The following is a 26,241-nucleotide window of genomic DNA, read 5'->3' on the forward strand; positions in this document are numbered from 1 at the left end:
TGTGTGGATTTCAGTGAGGAGTTAAAACAGGCATTGGGTGGTAGTGAAGAGTTACCAGATGGCTGGGAAAGCACTGCACAAATAGTGAGGGAGACCGCTAGGAAGGTACTTCGTGTGTCATCAGGACAGAGGAAGGAAGACAAGGAGACTTGGTGGTGGAATGAGGAAGTACAGCAAAGTATACAGAGGAAGGGGTTGGCAACGAAGAAGTGGGATAGGGAGAGAGATGAAGAAAGTAAAGTGGAGTACAAGGAGATGCAGCGTAAAGCAAAGAGAGAGGAGGCAAAGGCAAAGGCAAAGGCATATAGTGAGTTATCCAAAGTAGTTGAATCAAGTGCAACTGGACTTGGTATATATCCGTGAAGACGTTTCGCCTCTCATCCAAGAGGCTTCCTCAGTTCGTGCCTTTCTGACTAGACCAAGCTAGTCTGACTGGCTGGTGATGAGATTCAGAATTTATTCTCTTTGGAGTCGTTGTCAGAGCTATAGATGTCCATGGCTCTTTGTGTTCCGATGTTTACCAACGCCCATTGCTAACAGAGCCATAGATATGAGTGGCTCTTTTGTGTACGAATGTTTGGCCGCGCCCGTCGTTATCGGAGCTATTGATATGCGTGGCTCTCCTGTGCGTCGATGTCCAGCCGTGCCCGTCGCCATCGGAGCTATTGATTTGCATTTGTTTAGCAGCGACGGTCGTTGGGGGTGTTAGTTTTGACTTCATTATTCAGTGGTCATGAGAGTCATTGGGGCCGTTAGTGACCGACTGTTGTTCTTGGAGGCTAGGCTGATTGATTCAACTCCTTTGGATAACCATGACCTGGATGAATGAGAACATCCACAGACATGTTGCGGAACAATTTGGGTCTGACACCCTTAAAAATGGTGAGGGAATATGAAAGGATGGCTCGGAAGATTGCAGACTACAGAAACCACTTGCGATTCAATCTGAGATGCAGACAACACAGGCTCATACCCACTAGCCTGTGCCTGTGTACCACAATGAAAGGACATAGAGCAGACAGAATCATGGAGAAGGCACAGAATGAACTCCTGAATGAAAGAGTGAGACAGGTCCATTTCACTATTGAAGGGCTGAAGGAGAAATCTGACCAACTACTCCAGCAAATAACATCCCACTTGCCTGGTGCAGTCTTGGAGAGGATCACTGATTTCACCAAGAAAGCCCAACTATCTCAACACCACAAAACCAAAGAAAGGCAGACAAGGAAGTTTCAAAACTTACAGCGGCGAACCAACAACACTAGCCAAGTAGATATACTTACCTGGAGACAAAAGACAAAACATCCCACACAAAACGGAACGCAGAAGAGATGGATCAAGAATCTGTCGGACAAGGTGCTTACCCAATCAGAGAAGGAGGTCTTAGCCAAAGGAATGAACTTCGCCATGACACCCAAACAACTACCTATAGTTGACCTCATCACATCCACAGAATCAGCCATAAGGAAAAACAATCTAACGGAAACCGAGGCGGAACAGCTTAGGTTAAAGGTATCAGCAGCTCTGTCCAATGTGAAACTCTCTCCTTCCAACACATCCATGGAAGAAAGGAAAGCCGTGACAGCCCTGAGCAAGGATGAAAACATCATAATCCTTCCAGCAGATAAGGGGAGATGCATGGTGATCCTCAACACAACAGACTACCAAGCCAAGATCACGTCATTACTCAGCGACACTGACACCTATGAACCTCTGAGACGTGATCCTACTAGTGGTTACAAGAGGAGAATAATAGAATACCTACAGAAACTACAGAAAGGAGGAACCATTGATCGGATACAATACCACCATCTCTACCCACAAGATAACATCCCATGCATATATGGACTCCCTAAGCTCCATAAAGATGGAACCCCCCTCAGGCCCATCGTCAGCAGCATAAACTCGGTCATGTACAACATTGCCAAACATATAGCCAACATCTTGACCCCTTTAGTGGGCGAAACACTTCATCATATCCAAAACGCCATTGACTTCGTGGACAAGGTCCAAGGTGTAAAACTGGAACCGGGTGAAACCATGGTATCCTACGACGTGACCTCGTTATTCACCTGCATCCCAACCATGGAGGCTTTGGAAACTGTGAGGCAACGTTTGCTAAGGGACGACACCCTCCAAAATAGGACCAACCTCAGCCCAGACCAGATTTGCCAACTACTGGACCTTTGCCTGAACACTACATATTTCCAATTCAGGGGCCATTTTTACAGACAGAAACACGGCTGTGCAATGGGCTCACCAGTATAACCTATTGTGGCCAACTTATATATGGAACAGGTAGAACACAGGGACCTGAACTCCTTCAGAGGAACGCCTCCGAGCCACTGGTTTAGATATGTGGACGACACATGGGTCAAAATCCAAACACAAGAGGTGCAAGCATTTACCAAACACATCAACTCAGTGGACAAGAACATTAAGTTCACAAGGGAAGACGTAAAGAACAACAGTTTGCCCTTCTTGGACTGTGGCGTCCACTTTGGGGAAGACAGGAGCCTCCACATTGGGATTTACAGGAAACCTACACACACAGACCGATATCTACTTTTCGACTCACACCACCCTCTGGAACACAAACTGGGCGTTATCAGAACTCTGCAACACAGAGCTGACAATGTGCCCAGCAGCACTCAGGCCCAACGAGAAGAACACAAACACCTGAGGGGAGTTTTAAAAACCTGCGGCTACCCCAGTTGGACTTTTGTGAAAACTGCAACACATTCCAAAAAGACCAACCAGGTGAGCAACGAGGAGAAAAGGAACAGAAGGAACAGCACAGTCATCCCGTATGTTTCTGGGGTCTCCGAGAAACTCAGGAGGATTTTCAACAAACACCGCATCCCGGTATACTTCAAACCCAGCAACACACTCCGACAAAGACTGGTTCATCCTAAAGACCGTGTACCACACACCCAAAAAATAAATCTGGTGTATGCTGTACAATGCAATGAGGATTGCACTGACCTATACATAGGAGAAACCAAACAACCACTACACAAACGGATGGCCCAACACAGAAGCCCAAACTCCTCAGGACAAGACTCAGCAGTCTATCTACACCTAAAGGGGAAGACATACTCCTTCGAGGACAGCAACGTACACATTTTGGACAGAGAAGATAGATGGTTTTAAAGAGGGGTTAAGGAAGCCATCTATGCAAAACTGGAAAAACCATCTCTCAACAGAGGAGGAGGTCTGCGACACCACCTATCTCCCACTTACAATGCCGTGCTTTCATCTCTACCCCGGAGACTCAAGAAGCCTAGCCTCCAAGAACAACAGTCGGTCACTAACGGCTCCGACGACTCTCATGACCACTGAATAATGAAGTCGAAACTAACACCCCCAACGACCGTCGCTGCTAAACAAATGCAAATCAATAGCTCCAATGGCGACGGGCGCGGCTGGACATCATAGCGCAGGAGAGCCACGCATATCAATAGCTCCGATAACGACAGGCGCGGCCAAACATCGGAACACAAAGAGCCATGGACATCTATAGCTCTGACAACGACTCCAAAGAGGATAAATTCTGAATCTCATCACCAGCCAGTCAGACTAGCTTGGTCTAGTCAGAAAGGCACGAACTGAGGAAGCCTCTTGGATGAAAGGCGAAACGTCTTCACAGATAGATTCAACTCCTTTGGATAACCATGATCTGGATGAATGAGAACATTCACAGACATACGGTGAGTTGTATGAGAGGTTAGACACTAAGGAAGGAGAAAAGGACTTGTACCTGTTGGCTTAACAGAAGGACCAAGCTGGGAAGGACGTGCAGCAGGTAAGAGCGATCAAGGATAGAGATGGAAATGTGCTGACAAGTGAGGAGAGTGTGTTGAGAAGGTGGAAGGAGTACTTTGAAGTGCTGATGAATGAAGAAAATTAGAGAGAGAGGAGGTTGGATGATGTGGGCAAAGTGAATCAGGAAGTGTGGTGGATTAACAATGGAGGAAGTGAGAGCAGCTATGAAGAGGATGAAGAGTGGAAAGGCAGTTGGTCCAGATGACATACCTGTGGAGGCATGGAGCTGTTTAGGAGAGATGGCAGTGGAGTTTTTAACTAGATTGTTTAAGACAATCTTAGAAAGTGAGAGGATGCCTTAGGAGTGGAGAAGTATACTGGTACTGATTTTCAAGAATAAGGGCGATGTGCAGAACTGTAGCAACTACAGAGGTATAAAGTTGATCAGCCACAGCATGAAGATATGGGAAAGAGTAATAGAAGCTAGGTTAAGAGAAGAGGTGACAATCAGCAAGCAGCAGTATTGTTTCATGCTACGAAAAAACACTACAGATGCAATGTTTGCTTTGAGAATGTTGATTGAGAAGTATAGAGAAGGCCAGAAGGAGTTATATTGTGGCTTTAGAGAACGCATATGACAGGGTGGCGAGAGAGGAGGTGTGGTATTGTATGAGGAAGTCGGGAGTTGCAGAGAAGTATGTAGGAGTGGTGCAGGATATGTATGAGGGAAGTGTGACAGTAGTGAGGTGTGCAGTTGAAAATGCAGATGGATTCAAGGTGGAGGTAGGATTACATCAAGGATCGGCTCTGAGCCCTTTCTTGTTTGCAATGGTGATGGACAGGTTGACGGATGAGATCAGGCAGGAGTCTCCGTGGACTATGATGTTTGCGGATCACATTGTGACCTGTAGCAAGAGTAGGTTGCAGGTGGAGGAGAGCCTGGAGAAGCGGAGGTATGCACTGGAGAGAAGAGGAATGAAAGTCAGTAGGAGCAAGACAGAATACATATGCGTGAGTGAGAGAGAGGACAGTGGAATGGTGAGGATGCAAGGAGTAGAGGTGTTGAAGGCGTATGAGTTTAAATACTTGGGATCAACTGTACAAAGTAACGGGGAGTGCAGGGAATAGGTGAAGAAGAGAGTGCAGGCAGGGTGGAGTGGGTGGAGAAGAGTATCAGGAGTGATTTGCGGCAGATGGGTACCAGCAAGAGTTAAAAGGAAGGTTTACAAAATAGTTGTGAGACCAGCTATGTATGTTATATGGTCTGGATACAGTGGCACTGATGAAAAGACGGGAGGTGGAGTTGGGGGTTGCAGAGTTGAAGATGCTAAGATTTTCATTGGGAGTGATGAAGAAGGACAGGATTAGGAACGAGCTTATTAGAGGGACGGCTCAGGTCGGATGGTTTGGAGACAAAGCAAGAGAGACAAAATTGAGATGGTTTGGACATGTGTGGAGGAGAGATGATGGGTATATTGGGAGAAGGTTGCTGAATATGGAGCTACCAAGAAAGAGGAAAAGAGGAGGGCCAAAGAGGAGGTTTATGGATGTTGCAGGGGAGGACATGCAGGTGGTTGGTGTGACAGAGGAAGATGCAGAGGACAGGAAGAGATGGAAACAGATGATCCGCTGTGGCGCCCCCTAACGAGAACAGCCAAAAGTATTAGTAGTAATAGCAGTAATGGTCCAAGAATCGAACCTTGGGGTACCCCACACATTATACCCACTTTGTCTGAGAAAAAGTTTCCAAAAGACACATAGAACTGCCTGTCCTGTAGGTATGTTCTAAACCAGTTGAGAACCAGGTCAGAGAGGCCGAGCCATTTTTCTAATCTCTAGCAAAATATCATGATCATCAGTGTCAAAGGCGGCACTGAGATCCAGGAGCACAAGAACAGATATTTTTTTAGAATCCGTGTTCATAAGCACATTGTTCACAACTTTGTTCAGTGCTGTTTCTACGCTATGGTGAGATTGAAAACCTGATTGATGAATGGCTCGAAGGTTGTGTGATATTAAATATTTGTTAACTTGAGAATAAACTTTTTTCAAATAGTTTTCTGAGGAATGGTCAGTTGGAGATAGGCCTGTAGTTGGCAATAGCTGTCGCATCAAGGTTGCTCTTCTTCAGATGTGGTTTCATGACAACTGTCTTAAGTGTTGCAGGAAATATATGTATCTGCCTGAAGAGAGGAGTTAATAATTTCTAAAACATCATCCGTCCATCCATTATCCGAACCGCTTATCCTATTCTCAGGGTCGCAGGGATGCTGGAGCCCATCCCAGCAGTCATTGGGCGGCAGGCGGGGAGACACCCTGGCCAGGCCACCAGGCCATCATATAGGGCCCACACACACACACACACACACACACACACACACACACACACACACACACACACACACACACACACACACATACACATACCTAGGGACAATTTAGTATGGCCAATTCACCTGACCTACATGTCTTTGGACTGTGGGAGATAACCAGAGCTCCCGGAGGAAACCCACGCAAACACGGGGAGAACATGCAAACTCCACACAAAGGATGACCAAGGACGACCCCCAAGGTTGGACTACCCCAGCGCTCGAACCCAGGACCTTCTTGCTGTGAAGCGACCGCGCTAACCACTGCGCCACCATGCCACCTCTAAAACATCATGTGCTAAGCAATTAAAAACATTTTTAAAAAATGTGGTAGGGAGAGGATCCAAGCAGCAGGTGGAGGACCTCAGCTGCCCAACAATATTGTCTAGACTTTTAAGGTCTAGACTAGAGGGTCAAAGTGAGACTTGGCGCCAGTGATATTTCTGGAGAACTGGAAGGTAGATTCATTACTGGCTCTTGAAGCACTCGTGTTTTGTCTAATGGCAATAATTTTGTTATTTAAGAATGTAGTGAATTGCTCACGCTTTTCAGTGGATAGCATCTCTGATGAGTTTGGAGATGGTGGATTATGAGTCGATCAATAGTAAGAAACTCATTTTAGTATTGTTAATATTTTCATTAATGATTTTAGAGAAAAAAAGACTGGCCTGTTTATTTTTTTTTTGCTGTACTTATTCAGTCTAACCTTGTAAATTTCATGGTGAACCTGATGTTTAGTCTTTCTCCACTGTTGTTCTGCCTGGTGACACTCTCTCTCAAGCTGCCTAACAACCATTCCATTTCTCGAGGGGGCTTTTTGTTTTTCTATGTTTTTAGTTTTAACAGCTGCAATGTTGTCAAAGATATTTTGTATTTTTGAGTTGCAGTTGTTCACAAGATCCTCAGTTTGTGATGCCATTAACGGCGATGACTCATTAAAGTTTTTTTTAACAGTTTCAATCGTATTATTGTCAATTAAACATTTTTGATTATTCAAATGCTCTTCTGCTGTACAGGAAAAGCAGACACATAATAAATATTCAACAGTGATCTGAAATAGCAACATCCATGACACAGGGTACAGTAATATTAAGTCATTGTGACTTACTCAAGACTAAGTCCAGAGTATACCCCTTATTGTGGGTGGGTCCAGAAACATGCTGAGTGAGAGCAAATGCCTCCAGTAATCTAATTAGATTTCCAGCATCGGGGTCTGTTTGATTGTCAACATGAACATTAAAATCACCTGAGATGATGGGTAAGTGGACATGCTTGTTTTTCTGGCCAAAAACACTTAAGGAACACATATTGAGATTTCTGCTTTAGGCAGTCATGTTGGTCTTATCAGCATAGTTCTACCATGTTGTTCTTTTACCAACAGGGGCACCATTCAAATCTGTTGGAATAAATAACTTTTTCCTCTTTCATCATTTTGTCAAAAACCTGACCTGATAGGCACCTAAAATTACTTTTTAGGAGCAAACACATACCTCCAGTCCAGTGGGTGAGATCTTGAGATACTCGCTCACGTCATTGCTGTTAAGCATGGCATTGATGCTGGTGAGGTTGACCTTCTCATAGGTGAACTGACGACTTTCCTTCAGGACTGAAGAGAGCAGAGAGACAACAAAGTGACTCTCTTCATGTTCCTTTAAAGAGGTAGTAACCCTTTTTTTTTACATTTTTTAGCTGAAAACGTTAGTATGACCTTAGGATGATGGAAGTTATTGCCCTGTGGATAAATTCAAGAAAGAAAAGACATAAAACAAAGGCTTTGAGAGATTAAATGCTTTTTCTTGCACATTACACGCTATAATGGAGTGACAAATCCACTAGCTAACACACAAAGGGTCAAGCAAATGCAAACAATTTTTCATGCACATTATTAACTGCAAAGAAAGTTCATGATGCACAATTTATCTTTGGCTAGTTGGATTTCTTCATTAGCTTAGTGTACAGTGCATACAGAAAGTATTCACACCCCTTCACTTTCCCCACATTTTGTTATGTCACAGCCTTATTCCAAAATGGATTTAATTCCTTTTTTTCCTCATCAATCTACACACAATACCCCATAATGACAAAGTGAAAAAGGTTTTGTAGAAAATTTTGCAAATTTATTAAAAATAAAAAAGTAAACAGTGCATGTACATAAATATTCACATCCTTTGCTATGACACTCAAAATTGAGCTCAGGTTCATCCTGTTTCCACTGATCATCCTTGAGATGTTTCTACATCTTGATTGGAGTCCACCTGTAGTAAATTCAATGGACTGGACATGATTTGGAAAGGCACACACCTGTCTATACAAGGTCCTACTGTTGACAGTGCATGTCAGAGCAGAAACCAAGCCATGAAGTCAAAGGAATTGTCTGTGGACCTCCGAGACAGGATTGTGTCGAGGCACAGATCTGGGGAAGGGTACAAAAAAAAATTCGACAGCTTTGAAGGTCCTGAAGAGCACAGTGGTCTCCATCATTCGTAAATGGAAGAAGTTTGGATCCACCAGGACTCTTCCTAGAGCTGGCCGCCCAGCCAAACTGAGCAATCGGGGGAGAAGGGCCTTGGTCAGGGAGGTGACCAAGAACCCGATGGTCACTCTGACAGAGCTCCAGCGTTCCTCTGTGAAGATGGGAGAACCTTCCAGAAGGACAACCATCTCTGCAGCACTCCACCAATCAGGCCTTTATGGTAGAGTGGCCAGATGAAAGGCTCTGCTCAGTAAAAGGCACATGACAGCCCGCTTGGAGTTTGCTAGAAAGCACCTGAAGGACTCTCAGACCACGTGAAACAAGATTCTCTGGTCTGATGAAACCAAGATTGAACTCTTTGGCCTGAATGCCAAACGTCACGTCTGTGCCAGCATTGGTTGTGGTTGCTATAGTTACTAAGCCACCCTTCCAGTCTGCCTGTGTTGCAGGCTCTGTTGTTCTTCCTGTTTTAACTAAATGGCTGCTGCCGCACGTTACCATCTGTGTTGTGTGATTCATTGATGTTGTCTCTCATTACTGGCGTGGTGGCAGTGCTTACCAGACTTACGTCCCGAGGACTGATATTTACCGAATTAATCGCAGTAGCCCTTCCAGGGGAATTACAGTGTAGTTACGTCTACCACCAGATGCAGCTGGGCTAGCTCAGACACAGTTGTGCTAGCTAAGTGGGCAGCATGGCGACACACCGAAGCAGTGGTGTTTAACAAAGATCGAGACGGTGAACTCTTTTGAGAACTGGCGTCAGAACCTGCTTTATATACTGTCGCTCGACACCGGGTTTGCCCCCTTCCTGCTCGATGGCATGGAGTGGGAGAAGAAGTCTAAAACGTCCCCTGTTGGGGGATTCACAGATGATGGTGAAGATATTCCCGCGCCCCGACGTCGCAATAAAGAACAGAAGGTAGCCATGTTAGAGCTAATGTTGGGACAGATAGCCAATTATTGTCCTGTAATCTCTCATCACAGCATAGTCATAATGAGACGGCGCTGGAGGAGTTGACGTGCAGAGTCTTCGGGGACCTTCTTGAACAAGGCCATGTGGCCAAGGTGGCAGACGACCTGTATTGTGGTGCAGACACTCTCGAGGACTTGCTAGCTGTCTGGAGGCGGGTTCTCTCTGCCCTACAGAAGTGTGGTCTGAACCTGTCCACCACTAAGACCACTGTAGCACCTGTTCAGACCTCCATCCTAGGCTGGGTGTGGCGTCAGGGTACAATCCAGGCCAGCCCTCACCGCGTCGCTGCCCTGGCTGCGTGCCTCCCTCCAAAGACTGTAACGGGATTGCGTTCATTCATTGGCGCATACAAGGTGCTGACTCGTGTACTGAAGAACTGCGCTGCCATGCTGGCCCCGTTGGACGATGCAGTCGCTGGGCGGGAGTCAAAGGAGGCGATCCTGTGGTCAGACGAGCTGTGGCATTTAGAGGACTTTGAACTTAGGGCAGTTGTTTGTGTGTACTGGTGATAATGTTTTGTCTTACCTTACAGGTCTAGTTATATAGCTTGAGCTGTGATGTTGCCTGGTGTTTTGTGGTGTTATTGTTGTACTGTGTGTAGGGGGGGGTCTTTCTTTTGGGAAAAAAGGGGTGACGCCAGTATTGGTTGTGGTTGCTACAGTTACTAAGCCTCCCTTCTGGTCTGCCTGTGTTGCAGGCTCTATTGTTCTTCCTGTTTTAACTAAATGGCTGCTGCCGCACATTACCATCTGCGTTGTGTGATTCATTGATGTCGTCTCTCATTCCTGGCGCTGGAGGAAACCAGGCACCGCTCATCACCTTGCTAATACCATCCCTACAGTGAAGCATGGTGGTGGCAGCATCATGCTGTGGGGATGTTTTTCAGCGGCAGGAACTGGGACACTAGTCAGGATCGAGGGAAAGATGAATGGAGCAAAGTACAGAGAGATCCTTGATGTAAACCTGCTCCAGAGTGCTAGGGACCTCAGACTGGAGCGAAGGTTTACCTTTCAACACGACAACAACCCTAAGCACACAGCCAAGACAACGAAGGAGTGGCTTCGGGACAAGTCTGTGAATGTCTTTGAGTGGCCCAGTCAGAGCCCAGACTTGAACCCCATTGAACATCTCTGGAAAGACCTGAAAATAGCTGTGCAGCGACGCTCCCCATCTAACCTTACAGAACTCGAGAGGATCTGCAGAGAAGAATGGGAAAAATACCCCAAATATAGGTGTGCCAAGCTTGTAGCTTCATACCCAAGAAGAATTGAGGCTGTAATCGCTGCCAAGGGTGCCTCAACCAAGTACTGAGTAAAGGGTGTGAATACTTATGTACATGCAATATTTCCGTTTTTTATTTTTAATAAATTTACAAAAATTTCTACAAAACCTTTTTCGCTTTGTCCTTATGGGGTATTGTATGTAGATTGATGAGAAAAAAAAGGGATTTAATCCATTTTGAATAAAGCTGTAACATAACAAAATGTGGGGAAAGTGAAGGGGTGTGAATACTTTCCGGATGCACTGTAGGTGTGCCAAGCTTGTAGCTTCATACCCAAGAAGACCTGAGGATGTAATCGCTGCCAAGGGTGCCTCTTGTCAAAGCATCAAGTACTGAGTAAAGGGTGTGACTACTTATGTACATGCAATGTTTCAGTTTTTAATTTTAAATAAATTTGCAAAAATTTCTACAAAACTTTTTTCGCTTTGTCATTATGGGATATTGTATGTAGATTGATGAGAAAAAAAAGGAATTTAATCCATTTTGGAATAAGGCTGTAACATAACAAAATGTGGGGAAAGTGAAGGGGTGTGAATACTTTCCGGATGCACTGTACCTGGCTGAGGTCACACATGTACACATTTGCAAACAAACCACTACTGGAAAAACTACTGGAACAAAAACGTAGATCAGTTTTCTCAGAACACGCACACAAACACATACATGCTTACACACACTGTCAGGCACACAGGGCTACTCACAAAGGTTGTCGAGGCTCCACTGGGAGCAGAATCCAACCTGCCTTTTCACATAGTCAGTTTGCTCTGCCCAAGACTCCAGCACAGCTAGCCGATCACTGACAGACGATTCAGACACTGTCAGCTTGTTCTCACCTGAGTTGGGGGGGAAAAGGAATGAGTGAAAGAATTAATTAATTCTTCTTCCTTTCCCTACGTGTCTCACCTTTGTGTGTGTGTGTGTTTGTGTGTGTGTGTGCGCACACATTTGGAACAAGCGGACACTCTTTGGGACCCATCATCCTGCTCTGGCTTCACTGCTGTATGCCACCATGTCTCAATCCAAGTAAACTTGTGCTCCTGATTGTTCTTTTCACTGCTTGTGCTTTTCACTACAAGTACACATTGTTGTGGACTGTCTCTGCCACTTCCTATCTTACCTAAAAATTTTCCAGTCCTGTGTTGCCAACAGTTTAATGGTTGTACACCTGCGGTTCCGTGTACTCACCTACTCCGCCGATCAGCTGTTAGCTTGCTAGCATGCTAGAAATCCACCGGCATACTCAACAAACTGTGCATTATCCACTCTGGTACACCTATTTACCCAGCCACTGAGGATGCACAAGCCAGTGCATTCTTAGTGCCGGCCCCAAGCCAGGATAAATGTGGAGGGTTGCATCAGGACACCCTGACCAGACTATTCTCTGCAACGATTTAAGGACTATCCCTAACCTCTCTTTTGGACCCATCATCCTGCTCTGGCTTCCCTACTGCACTGCTGCTGTGGTCCAGGGCTGGGTGCCCCCTCCTTCGCTCCTGGCTCCTGGAGCTCCTCTGTTGCTGCAATGGTGCTCATAAAATACTTTGCACTGATACTCCTGAACCTCAACTGCCACATCACTCCAAACTGCTGCACTGACATTACATCCCTCAGATTCTTGCCTCACCCCAACTATATCCACAGGGCCTCCTGATGTAATTTTTTTTTTTTGGAACTCAGATCCCGCTACTCCATCTGTACTGTCTGACAGGCATTCTATCCACACTTTCAGCTTTAATTTGAGGGTATTTACATCAAAATTGGAGGAAGGATTTAGGAATTGCAACAATTTTTATACATAGTCCCCACATTTCAAGGGACCGAAAGTAACGGACAAATGGATATAATCATAAATAAAATGTTCATTCTTGATACTTTGTTGAGAATCCTTTGCAGGCGATGACTGCCTGAAGTCTGGAACCCATGGACATCACCAAATGCTGGGTTTCCTCATTTGTGATGCTTTGCCAGGGCTTGACAGCAGCTGTCTTCAGTTGTTGTTTGTTTGCAGGTCTCTCTGCCTTAAGTTTTGTCTTCAGCAAGTGGAATGCATGCATGATCGGATTGAGATCACATGATTGACTCGGCCATTGTAGAATAGTCCACTTCTTTGCCTTGAAAAACTCCTGGGGTTGCTTTCGCAGTATGTTTTAGGTCATTGTCCATCTGAACTGTGAAGCGCCGTCCAATCAACTTTGCTGAATTTGGCTTAATGTGAGCAGACAGAATGTTCCTATAGACTTCAGAATTCATGCGGCTGCTTCCGTCTTCTGTCACATCATCAATAAACACTAGTGACCCAGTGCCATCGGAAGCTATGCATGCCCATGCCATCACACTGCCTCCACCATGTTTTACAGATGATGTGGTGCGCTTCGGATCATGAGTCGTTCCAAGCCTTCTCCATACTTTTCTCTTCCCATCATTCTGGTACAGGTTGATCTTAGTTTCATCTATCCAAAGAATGCTGTTCCAGAACTGGGCTAGCTTTTTTAGATGTTTTTTGGCAAACTCTAATTTGGCCTTTCTATTCTTGAGGCTTATGAATGGTTTGTACCTTGTGGTGAACCCTCTGTATTTGCTCTCGTGAAGTCTTCTCTTCATGGTAGACTTGGATAATGATACGCCTACGTCCTGGAGAGTCTTCTTCACTTCACCAGATGTTGTGAAGGGATTTTTCTTTACCATGGAAAGGATCCTGCGATCATCAACCGCTGTTGTCTTCCATGGACGTCCAGGCCTTTTTGTGTTGTCGAGCTCACCAGTGCGTTCCTTTTTTCTCAGAATGTACCAACCTGTTGATTTGGCCACTCCTAATATTTCTGCTATCTCTGTGATGGATTTTTTTTCTTTTTTCGCAGCCTAAGGATGGCCTGTTTCACTTGCATTGAGAGCTCCTTTGACCGCATGTTGTGGATTCACAGCAACAGCTTCCAAATGAAAATGCCACACCTGAAATCGACTCCAGACCTTTTACCCGCTTAATTGATGATGAAATAATGAGGGACTAGCCCACACCTGCTCATGAAACAGTTTTTGAGTCAATTGTCCGATTACTTTAGGTCCCTTGAAATGAGGGGACTATGTACAAAAATTGCTGCAATTCCTAAACCCTCCCTCCAATTTTGATGTAAATACCATCAAATTAAAGCAGAAAATCTGCACTTCAATTGCATCTCGATTATTTCATTTCAAATCCATTGTGGTAGTGCACAGGGTCAAAATTATGAAAATTGTATCACTGTCCAAATATTTCCGGACCTAGCTGTATGTTATGTTAGCAAAGCTATGCCAACACAACACAGCCATGCCAACAAAACATATAGCTATGCAAACATAGCTGTGCAGTCATAACAAAAACAATAAATAAAAAATCAGAAATCCCACAAAATAATAAATCAGTGAGATATGTAAGGAGCCTACTGTTAATTATTCTGACCACCTGGGGGTAAAAACTGTCTTTGAGGCAGCTGGTCCATGCTCTGTAAGCGTTGTCCTGAGGGACGAAGTGAGAACAGACCATGTGCTGGGTGGCTGGTGTCTTCCATGATACGTAGGGCCTTCCTTCTGCAATGGGTGCTGTAAATGTCCTGAAGTTGTCGCAGTCCTATTCCTATGATGTTTGATGGCATGTTTACTATCCCTCTCAGTTGGTAGTGCTCCCGTTCAGTCAGGTTACCAAACCACACCAGTCTGGTTCCAGTAAGGATGCACTCTATGGTAGCCCGATAGAAATTGACCAGGGTTTTTGTGGACATTCTGAATTTTTCAAGACATTCAGAAAATATAGTCTCTGTTGTGCTGAAGGCACAGGGTTTAGAGACCAGGAGAGGGAATCTGAGATCTGAATGCCTAAAAATCTGAAGTTCTCTACCAACACAGGGATCTCAGGTTCGAATCCCCGTGTTACCTCCGGCTTGGTCAGGCGTCTCTACAGACACAATTGGCCATGTCTGCGGATGGGAAGCCAGATGTGGTTATGTGTCCTGGTTGCTGCACTAGCTGCCCCTCTGGTCGGACGGAGAGCCTGTTCAGGGGGGAGGGGGAACAGGGGGGAATAGCATGATCCTTCCACATGCTATGTCCCCCTGGCAAAATTCCTCACTGTCAGGTGAAAAGAAGTGGCTGGCGACTCCACATGTATCAGAGGAGACATATGGTAGTCTGCAGCCCACCCCGGATTGGCAGAGGGGATGGCGCAGCAATCGGGACGGCTCAGAAGAGATGGGTAATTGTCTGGTTGCAATTGGGGAGGAAAAAAGGGGGGGTCTGATGTTCTTCACAATTTCAACAGGGACATTGTTGACGTAAACTGGTGTCTGAACTTTTTTGGACTTTCTAAAATCCACAAGTATCTCCTTTTTTTCTCAACATTTAGGGAGAGTTCTCAACACAGGAGCACCTTGTGGTGCTCCTGTGTTGAGAACTATTGTAGATGAGTAGCTGGCACCTGCTCTCACTGTCTGAGGTCTGCCTGTCAGAAAGTCATATAACTACGTACAGATGGAATTATATAGACCAAGGTCCCTAAGCGTTAACACCGATTTAGATGGTACAATGGTATTAAATGCAGAGCTATAGTCAATAAACAACATTCTGACATAGGTGTTTTGTTTTTATTTTCCTTCAAGGTCTCCCTACCCAATGACTACTGGGATAGGCTCCAGCATCCCCGCGACCCTGAGAGCAGGATAAGCGATTCGGATAATGGATGGATGTTTAAACACAGAATGCAGAGCCAATGACATAGCATCTTCTACAGATCTATTTGACTGATAACCAAACTAGCAGATCAAGGTTGGCAAGAATGTTAAGATTTATGTATGTCTTAACTAATTTTTCAAACTATTTCATTATTACTGAGGTCAAAGCAACAGATCTGAAGACATTAAGACAAGATACATGTGTTTTTGTTTTTTTGGTACAGGCACAATAAGGGTTTTCTGAAAGTATGTAAAAACCACATATAGTCACACCACAATGACACATTAAAAATGTCTGTAAAAACATTTGATAGCTGACTAGAGAGATCTTAAAGAGAGACTGACATGCCCTTTCTGAACACATTTTTTAACATTGGGAGTTTGGATCATAACCGAAAATAGGTGTGGTTTTATGAATTCAAAGCTATTGGCTACTGTCTTCCTGGGTGTTTACGTGGGTGGGGCTCGGTACTGCTCATCACTTGCCGTAGAAAAAAAAGGTGGTAGGCATACAGCAAGGCAGTGCAATACAACTTGGCGAATAATATGTTCGATGATACAAATAACCGTTAGATAGATCGATGATAGATATTTAGATAAAAAGATAGATAGACAGATCGATAGATAGACAGCAATACGTCGTAGCAAGATCGAGTCTCAGCAAAATAGCACAAACTCGAGCCACGTAGCTAGCAGGAGGGGGTGAAAGAATGGCTTCTCCGTGGTTTTATAGCATCTCGCTATGGACACCCCCTATATGCAAATTGACTGGTGTCTACGTATCCACCAGCACAATTTGTCATTGGAAACCATCTACAGTTAATCACAGATCTCTCTCGAGTGGCCACAGATGCACTGTTTTGGCCACTGAATTTCTCCATGGTCACATTCCAACTCGGAACATAGCCTATCAATAGGAATTTTCAGATTTTGATGTCAGTATCACTTTAAAGATATGAGATGGGACACCATCTCGGCCGGAAGCTTTGCATGCTTTGATAGATTTAAAAAACGTACTCATGTCAGCCTCTGTCATTTGATGTATTAACTCGCTGAGTGAGTGCCCAACAAGGTTCTGTGTATTGTCTGGTGGTCTCAAGTTACACTCAAAGCGGGCATAGAACCTGGGAGTGAAGCAGTGGCATTGGTAAAACTACCTGGATTGGGTTTGTACGACATTATCGCTTGCAGTCCCTGCCGTTGTAATGCTGTTCTAAATTAATGCCGGAATTGTTTTTGGCAGACCTTATGGCTTTCCTCAGCATGTAACTAGCTTCCTTGTAGCATGCCTTATCGCCAGCTTTAATAGCGGTAGTCCATTCTTTTAGTCTCAGCTGAATGTCGCTGTTAATCCAAGTTTCTGATTCGGATAGGAGCGGAAGGTACTAGTGGGGATACAGGTGTCTACACAGAATAGTCAGTAAATATATCGGCATATTCATTCAGGAGGGTTCTTAAAAAATGACCAGTTTGTTTAATCAAAACAACCCTGAAGATTGAGCTCATTTTCCACTGACCAGCACTATACTGTCCTCAATGTGGGTTTCTTGCTCTTAACTTTCTGCTGATAAACAGGTAGCAAGAGCACAGATGAATAGTTCAATTTACCAAAATCAGGCCATAAAATAAGACTTGTAGGCTCCCTTGATAGTGGAGTAGCAGTGATACAAGATCTTGTCACCCCTGGTTGAACAGTTGACATGCTGGATGTATCTAGGTAGCACTGACTTGAGGCTGCAGTGACTGAAGTCTCCCACCACAATGGAAAAAGCTTGGAGATGCTGATTCTGTCACTGACTGTGCCAGAGAACTCTTCCAGAGCTACTGTATTGTTGGCTTTTGGTGGAATGTAAACAGCAGTTAACAACATGGAGGGGAATTCCCTTGGTAGATAAAATGGTCGACACTTAATTGTAAGATCACAGACAGGTGAATCAGTTCATCAGGACATGGCGTTTAGTGGGAGAAATGTTTCATCACTCATCAAAGTGACTTCGTCAGTCTCAACTGACTGCAGGTATCCCCCAGCCTTACAAACAGCACAGTTGCATAACGACTGAAACCAAAGACTGGTTTCATATGCAAACAGGTGTGACCATTAACTAGAGTTTCAATGGCCATGTGTACTATTCACAGAGGATTGGGGCATAGTTGCAATCACAACATTGTAAGATAGCGACACAGGTACTCTCAGGCGGCCCCTCAGTTCAGGGATGGTCATTCCCTCTTCATATAGATGGTCTCTTTGACTCCTGTTCAAACCAGCATTCCTCCCTATCAAGTATATGCACATCCCCATCCTTGAAAGAGTGGCCACTGAACTGTAGATGGGTGTAGACTGCAGAGTCCTGGCCTGACGCATTAGCTCTACTTTGTTGTGCCATCCTCTTACCAAGCATCTGTTTGGTTTCCCCGATGTACAAGTCATGGCAATCCTTTCAGCACTTAACAGCGTACACTATATTGCTCTGTTTGTGCCGAGTAACCCGATCTTTGGGTGTACCAATTTCTGGTGCAGTGCATTTTAGGGTTCAAAAGAATCGAGACATTTGGGAAATACGCGTCTCAACTGTTCCGACACTCCTGCCACATACGGAATCACAACTGGTTTATGCTTAGGCGGCAGCTGTTGTCCTTCTCCTCCCCTGGTTGGTTGGTGCACTATTTGGACATCTTCCTGGCTTTTACAAATGCCCAGTTAGGATAGCCACACTTAACCAGGGCCTGTTTACTGTGGGATTTCTCCCCCTCCCCAGCTACTGTGTCAGTGGGGAGGCTATCAACTCGGTGGTACAGCGTCCTGATGACTCCTAGTATGTGCTCCAGTGGATTATGAGAGTCAAACCTTAAGTACTGATCAGTATGTGTATGTTTTATCCTCAATTGCAATTTCACAGTCTAAGAAGGCTAACTTGTCATTTTTCACATCCTCCCTGGTGAACATGATGTGGTTGTCCACTGAGTTAATATGGTCAGTGAAATGTGGTACGTCCTGACATTTAATTTTAACGCAGCTGTCGTCAAATCTGAACCAATGGTTAGGTGGCATCCCTGGATAAGACATCAGAGCCCTCTTTTCCACTTCCTCCACACACAAGTTGGCCACTATAGGGGAAACTGGAGAACCCACAGCACACCCATGTTTCTGCCTATAGTAATAATAATAATAATAATAATAATAATAAAACAATGTTACAAAGTGCATCACACAATAAAAAAACAGACAAGGCAAAAATAAGAGTAAGACTAAATAAGTAAGAGTGAAAATAAAAACATCCATCCATTCATCCATTATCTGAACCGCTTATCTTGCTCTCAGGGTCGCGGGGATGCTGGAACCTATTTCCAGCAGTCATTGGGCAGCAGACTGGGAAACATCCTGGACAGGCCGCCAGGCCATCATAGAAAAATAAAAACAGTATAAGTAAAAACTAATATCAAACATTTGTAAAAGCTTTCATCAAAAGAAAAGTTTTAAGAAAAGATTTAAAAGAAGCTAGAGACTTGGTTTGTCTTAGATCAGCAGAAAGAGAGTTCCAAAGTGTGAGGGCTCTAACAGCAAAATCCCGATCACCGTTTGTAACAAACTGAGACCCGAGAATAACTAGCAGGGCTCCATCTGCAGATCTTTTTTTAAACGTATATTTATTGGATTTTGCATTTTACAAATCAGACTCAATCATGAACTAAATTCAGTATAATTCCCATCTCTCCCCTGCGCCCTGTCTCCCCCCCCCCAACATCCTCCGAAATGACATCAAATAAATATGTGACACATACATCATTCACATTCACATAAACACAGACAAGGAGGAAATAAAAAAATAAAATTAATAAAACAAATAAATTAATAATTAAAAAAGACTCATTTTTTGCTTTATATATACTGCTACAGTTCTGCTCCAACCAAGAAATGATTAGGTTATGAACTATTCCAGTCTGTTATTTGGGTTAGGTTATCATAGTAGGTAAGAAAAGGCCTCCAGACTCTTTCAAAGTTATTTGCATTCCCCTTCAATGTAAATTTGATTTTTTTCAAGCTTCAGGTAAAACATAATCTCTTTAAGCAATCTTGTATGGGATGGTGGCACCGCTCTCTTCCAATTGAGGAGAATGAGACGTCGAGCTAACAGAGTAGTAAAGGCAACCACATTGCACATTTCAGTCGACCACACTGCATCCTCTGGCCTCAAACCAAACAGGACAATAATGGGCTGAGGTACAATTGTCATATTATACATGTCACTAAGGGATTCAAATACCTTTTCCCAAAAAGTCTGAAGGCTTGAGCATGACCAAAACATGTGCAACCAGTTTGCAGATGTAGTCTTATATCAATCACAGGTGGGATCAATGCTTGGGTATATTCTTGCCAGTTTCTCCTTAATGAGATGAAGACGGTGAACTATCTTGAATTGTATTAGACCATTTCTAGCACAAGGAGATGAGGAGTGTACAAGTCGAGGATTGAAGTCCATTGGTCCTCTGCAAAAGACAGGCCAAGGTCTTGTTCCCAAATTGTCCTTAGGTTGTTTAGAGATTGTGGGTTAATAGTGTTAATTACATCATATATCCAGGAGATGGCCCCTTTGAGACTAGTATTAGATCCTAAAAGAGCATCTAAGGGGGTGCTTGGAGGTTGCTCTGGGAAAGGGTGATAGCCTTTTTGTACCAAGTGCCTAACCTGAAGGTATCGAAAATAATGGGAGTGTGGCAGGGCATACTTTTCTGACAATTGTTTAAATGATGCAAATACTCTGTTTATATATACATCTTTAACAACTCTAATGCCAATCCCATGCCAGGCCCAAAAAGCCAGGTCTGACATAGAGGGGGTGAAAAGATGAGTTGAGAAAATAGGAGCCCGAAGTGAAGCGTTCTCCAACCCAAAATGTTTGCGAAACTGTACCCAGATCTTTAATGTATGGGTAACTACAGGATTTTCAAAGGAGCCATCGCTAAGTGGTAAAGGGGCTGAGATTAAAGAAGCCAGTTTCAATTTAAAAGATTCCAATTTTACCCAGATTGGAGCTTCTGCATGATCCCTGACCACATTATAATGTTTTTGATATTGCTAGCCCAATAATAGTGAAGAAAGTGAAGCATGGCCATATCTCCTAACCTTTTCAGCCTTTGTAGAAATGACTTATGAATAAGTGGGGTTTTGCTATCCCATATAAATCCAGTGAGGATTTGGTCCAGTGTTGAAAAATTTTTCTTAGGAATAAAAATCGGAATACTTTGGAACAAATAGAGAAATTTAGGAAAAATATTAATCTTAGTTAAGTTAATCTGGCCAGCTAGTGATAGAGGTAAGGAGCGCCAGCGGCATATGTCCTGCTTGCACTGCTTGATCAGAGGTGTGAAATTTAATTTAAATAATATATGAAAGGTGTGAGGTACCACCACCCCGAGATATTTAGTGGGATGTCACTCTCTTGAATGGAAATGCTGTAGCTGGGATATTGAGGGCAACTGAGTTTACAGGATAAAGTTCACTTTTTTCTAAGTTCAACTTGTAGCCTGAGAACCTTCCAAATTGTTCCAAAATAGACAGGGCATGTGGTAGCGAAGATGATGAATTGGCAATATATAAAAGGAGGTCATCGGCATGAGGAGATAATTTATGTGTGGTTTCTCCTTGGGTTATCCCTTCAAATGCCTGGCACTGACGTAAAGACGCAGCAAGATGTTCGATGGCGAGCGTGAAGAGCAGGGGACTCATAGGGCAACCCTGTCTGGTAGATCTATGTAATGGGAAATATCTTGAATGTAAGTCATTCGTATGGACAGAAGCTAAGGGGGATGCGTATAATAGTTTAACCCATGAGATATAGTCATTACCAAATCCAAAATTTCTCATAGTCCTAGATAAATGTTCCCACTCCACCCGATCAAAAGCCTTCTCGGCGTCTAAGGATATCACAAGCTCAGCAATATTCGACTGAGTGTTAGTGTAGATAATATCAAAGAGCCTATGAATATTAAAGTAGGAAAGCCGGTTTGGTCAGGCAGTACCAGATCAGGAAGAACATTCTCGAGCTGCCTAGCAAGGGATTTTGCAAGGGCAATCCACATTTAGAAAATAAATTGGTCTATATGATTCACACAGCAGAGGGTCCTTGCCCTTTTTATGCAGCAGACAAATAGAAGCCTGATTCAGGGTTTCGGGGAGGTTCCCATTAAAAAAGGAGTCAGTAAACATAGACAATAATAATGGAGATAACTCCTTTACGAATTTCTTGAAAAATTCCACTGGGAATCTATCTGGTCCTGGGGATTTACCAGGTTGCACACTATTGATGGTTTCTGATACCTCCTCCAATGTCAAGGGGCTATCAAGATCACCTTTCAGATAGTCATTAAGGGTTGGTAAGATTAAATTATCAAAAAAAGACTCTGATTTAGAAACATCATTGTCATATTCAGATGAGTATAAATTAGCATAGAACACCGCAAAGGCGTTCTATCCCAAAAGGGGATTAATCCCTTGTGGTCTGTGGTCACAGAGCCCGTGGTGGTCTTAATTTGGGATATTTGGTGCGAAGCTGCCATTTGGCAGGCTTGGTGAGCAAGAAACCTGCCTGCTTTGTCACCGAATTCATAAAATGTATACTTAGACTTTAATAACAATTGTTCCGCTGTTGAGGTAGAGGCCAAATCAAATTTTGTCTGCAGACGAATTCGCTTTTGGTATAATTCTGGTGAAGGAATCGAGGCATATTGGCTGTCTAGTTGCGAAATTTCAGTTGTGGGCCCTTATAATTTGGCCACCTTTTTTCTTTTTTTCGGTATTTGACACATAGCCAATAATCTGTCCTCGCAAGTATGCTTTTAGCGCCTCCCGTCCGGTGCTATCGGATATTTCTGGAGATACATTTGTCTCTATAAAAAGTGATATTTGTGTTTGGATGTATTTCACAGAAGTACCATCAGAAAGAAGGAGAGGGTTCAGGCGTCATATTTTGTATGGGGCGGGTACAGAAGTTTTGCATCTAAAATAAAGTAGTAAATTCTAGAGAAAGTATGGAGAACAGGCGAAAAAAGGGAAAAAACCCGACTTGTAGGGAAATGTCATCGCCACGGCTCCACCATTCCATATTGTGTAATGAAATTATTAATAGCTGTAGCCATTTTAGTTAGGGGCGCAGGTTTGGATGAAGATCTATCGAGTTTGGGGCAGAGGACACAGTTGAAGTCACCCCCAATAACTAGGTGATGATTATTAATATCAGGAATAGAAGAAAAAAAGGAATAATAAAAGCACAGTCATCATAGTTGGGCGCATAACTGGCAAGGACAACCCGCTTATTGAAAAGCTTTCCTGTGACAATAACAAATCTGCCATTTGGGTCTGCAATTATTTTGTCACTTTCAAAAGAAATACTTTTGTGTACAAGAAGAGCTGTGACTCTGGCCTTAGAATCAAACTTGGAATGAAACACTTTCCCTATCCAGCTCCTCTGGATTCTTAAAACATCTTCCCTACATAAGTGTGTCTCTTGAAGGAAGGCTACTCCTGCCCCCAGTTGATCCAGCACTTTATTCCTCTTCACAGACTGATTCAGAGATTTCACATTCCAAGAAATAAAACTGACCTTTCTACCACTATTCCTAACCATGCTCATAATTTCATAGGTTGCATTGTAAAATATGGAGCATTATACCAGGGTACAGAATACTATTAAGTACAAGGAAAGTACAAGTGTTACAGTAAAAAGAATGAGTGTAATTAACAACGAAAAACAAAACGAGAGATCGAGAGGGTGCCCCCCACCGTCCCCTACCCCCAACCCCGCACTTACCCCAACCGAGTGCATCAGAAACCCAGAAAGCATGTGTGCAAAAAAGGTGCATCGCCAATTAACAACATGTTCACCTTAGCTCTCCTCGCTTAACAAGGGATTCATAAAACACGTCCTTTTTTCTTTTCTTTTACTAAGTGTGGTTAGTTTGTGCCATGCTTGTTTCCTATGTCATTGTTTATTCTTAGCTTACATTCTGGCAATTTTACGACGCCCTATCCTGACATACGGCATCAGGCAAACAATAACCAACAATAAGAAAGGAACAACAACAACCAGACATTGTGATGTTATACCTTTAAGTACAAAGTACAAAGGGAATATTAGGCAGATAACTAATCCTACTTAGCAACAATGTCACCAACGGTTTAATATGATATACCGTCGTCTTCAATCCTTTCCCGGACTGTTTTCTTCCACCTCCAGCCGAGTGGTGTAGTCCTAAAAAAATAAGTGGTGTACTACAGGGTCATGTGTCCCAGCCCCACTAGGGGGGTTCGGGAGCATGCCCCCCCGAGAAATTTTTGAAGACTATAGTATAAATCTATGCAATTTAACATATTTTGAGAGCAACAATAATCACTTATAACAACAATACATCACACTTATAAACAGGTCAAACCTGGTAGCCGAGGACAATTTTTGGCAGCCCAAAAATGGACACAAGAGAAGTCAATTTTTATTTTGTTTTGTTTAGTAGTAATGTTATGAGAATCATTACATGACAGTGTATAATTTTCTCTAAAAAACAAATAATACAATTAAATAATACATTTATACATAGTCACTTTTACTACATCAGCTCATTGTCAATTTGTTTTGTTTATTAGTAACATTGAGTGTATAATTTTCTCCAAAAAAACAAACAAATAATAATACAATTAAGTAATTTATACAGTCACATGCTAAATGAGCTCAGTAAATTTTTTGTTTACATTTATACAGTCATTTATGCTATATCAGCTCAGTCAAACAGCTAAAATATGAAGACATTTTGGCTCATCTGCCAATGATGGGTAATCTGAAAAAAATTACCGGCCAAAAAACTGCATAAATTAAGGGAATTAAGCATGCAGTCCACTTGAGAGTTGGCTAGCAATGTTAGCCTTGCTCACAATCATTTAACATGGTAGCTAGCTAATATTAACTTAAGGTTAGAAAAATGGCAAACAGCAATCCGAGCATTCGTATCTGCAGCGACGAACAGCGCGGATGGAGCCTCTTAGTTCTACAACTATGGCAGTAAGTAATTTTATCATGCTATAGCAAATATATCGATTATTTAGGTTCACTTGGGTGATATTCTTACCGTTCTCTTACGTCTGTGAAGTGTGAATGCTTCAAGAAGCTGCTCGATGCAGAGCCTGGCGGTGACAGATCTCAACGTCAGAGGCGGGTCCAATCAACTGATTGGCTCATTTGGCTGAAACCATACTACTCAAAGGCTGCGATTCGCTCATAGTTACATCTGTTCCACGTTCTACTCAGTTTAACCCTTTGTGACCTGGGAGGTATGGAAAGCTAAAAAAGACAGTAGGTTATGGGCTTGTTAAGCAGTTAAAAAGAGGGTATACCAAGGGTATACGCAAATATTGATCCTTAGAAGTCAGTATACGCAAATAGCCCCGGGAAAAAGGTAAGTATACGGCGTATACGTGCATATGGCCCCGACTACACCACTGCTCCAGCCGACTCCGCTGATGTTTCAAATACGTGCTTTGTTCCATTGAAAATGAGCCACAGTTTTGCTGAATGTAAAAGGGAATATTTCACTCCTGCCTCCCAAAGTTGTTTCTTCACCAGGAGGAATGCAGCTCTCTCGTGTAATAAAACAGCACTGAGATCGGGGTTGAAACTGATATTTTTTCCTCGATCTTTTTTCCTTCCTTCTGTCCTCTCTCCCATGACATCTGCAGGATCTGCTCCTTAGCCTTTGTGAGATTTGCTAGGGCGCTAGGATCTGTGGGTTTTAGTGGCATGTATAACTGAGTGTCGTCAGCACAAAAATGGTAGAGCCCATGTGATTTTGAATGACCTGCCCAAGGGGCAGCATGTATATAGAAAAGAGAAGGGGGCCAAGAACTGAGCCTTGAGGGACACCACAACTCAACTGAGCTACTTAGGAGGTAGCGTTACCCAGAAAACAGAAAAGGTTCTGTTGGTGTGGTAAGAGCATAATAAGCTAAGCGCCAAGCCCTTGATGCAAACCCAAGTCTCTAAGCCATGTAAGAGGATGTTGTGATTGACTATGTCAAAGGCAGCACTTAAGTCTAAAAGAATTAAAATCGAGCAGGCACTTCTGTCTGCAGTCAGCAGTAAGTCATTAGTGACCTTAACTAGAGCTGTCTCGTTACTATGACATGCTCTAAAACCAGACTGGAAACTTAAAAACAATATTATTGTTCATAAAAGAAATCAACTGAGAAGAAATTACTATCTCCTAAACCTTAGGTAGAAAAGACAATTTGGAGATTGGTCTGCAGTTACTTAAGGAAAGGGGATCTAAATTAGGTTTCTTCAGCAATGGGTGAACAATTGCATGCTTAAAACTGTCTGAAAAAGAATTACAAGTCAGACAATTATTAAGAATTTGCAGAATAACGGGCCGATAGTTGAAAATACCTCCTTGAGCAGCTTAGTGGGAATGGTGTCTAGGATGCAGAAGGAGGAGTTTATATTGGAGACTGTACTCTCCAACACTGAAATTGTAATTGGGTGAAACTGGGTGAAAGAGGTAGAATTAAAATGGGGAATGGAACAAATGCAAGAGCCTGGACTGGCGGGTGTGCTCCAATTATTGGGATATCACACTGCTCAGCCTCCCTGGGAAAGTCTACTCTAGGGTGCTGGAAAGGAGGCTCTGACCAACTG

General features: G+C 43.4%; 1 protein-coding gene across 1 annotated transcript in view; it reads right to left on the bottom strand.

Moving 5' to 3' along the window:
* rspry1 (ring finger and SPRY domain containing 1) overlaps nucleotides 1–26,241 on the bottom strand; it is a 320,762-nt gene that overhangs the window by 128,701 nt on the left and 165,820 nt on the right. Inside the window, exons 8-9 of the mRNA XM_056282268.1 lie at nucleotides 11,567–11,698; nucleotides 7,625–7,740 (exon numbers count right to left, since the gene is read on the bottom strand). Coding sequence (XP_056138243.1) covers nucleotides 7,625–7,740; nucleotides 11,567–11,698 — 248 coding nt within the window. The remainder of the gene's footprint in view (nucleotides 1–7,624; nucleotides 7,741–11,566; nucleotides 11,699–26,241) is intronic.

Source organism: Lampris incognitus, chromosome 6, assembly GCF_029633865.1.
Source record: "Lampris incognitus isolate fLamInc1 chromosome 6, fLamInc1.hap2, whole genome shotgun sequence".
NCBI lineage: Eukaryota > Metazoa > Chordata > Actinopteri > Lampriformes > Lampridae > Lampris > Lampris incognitus.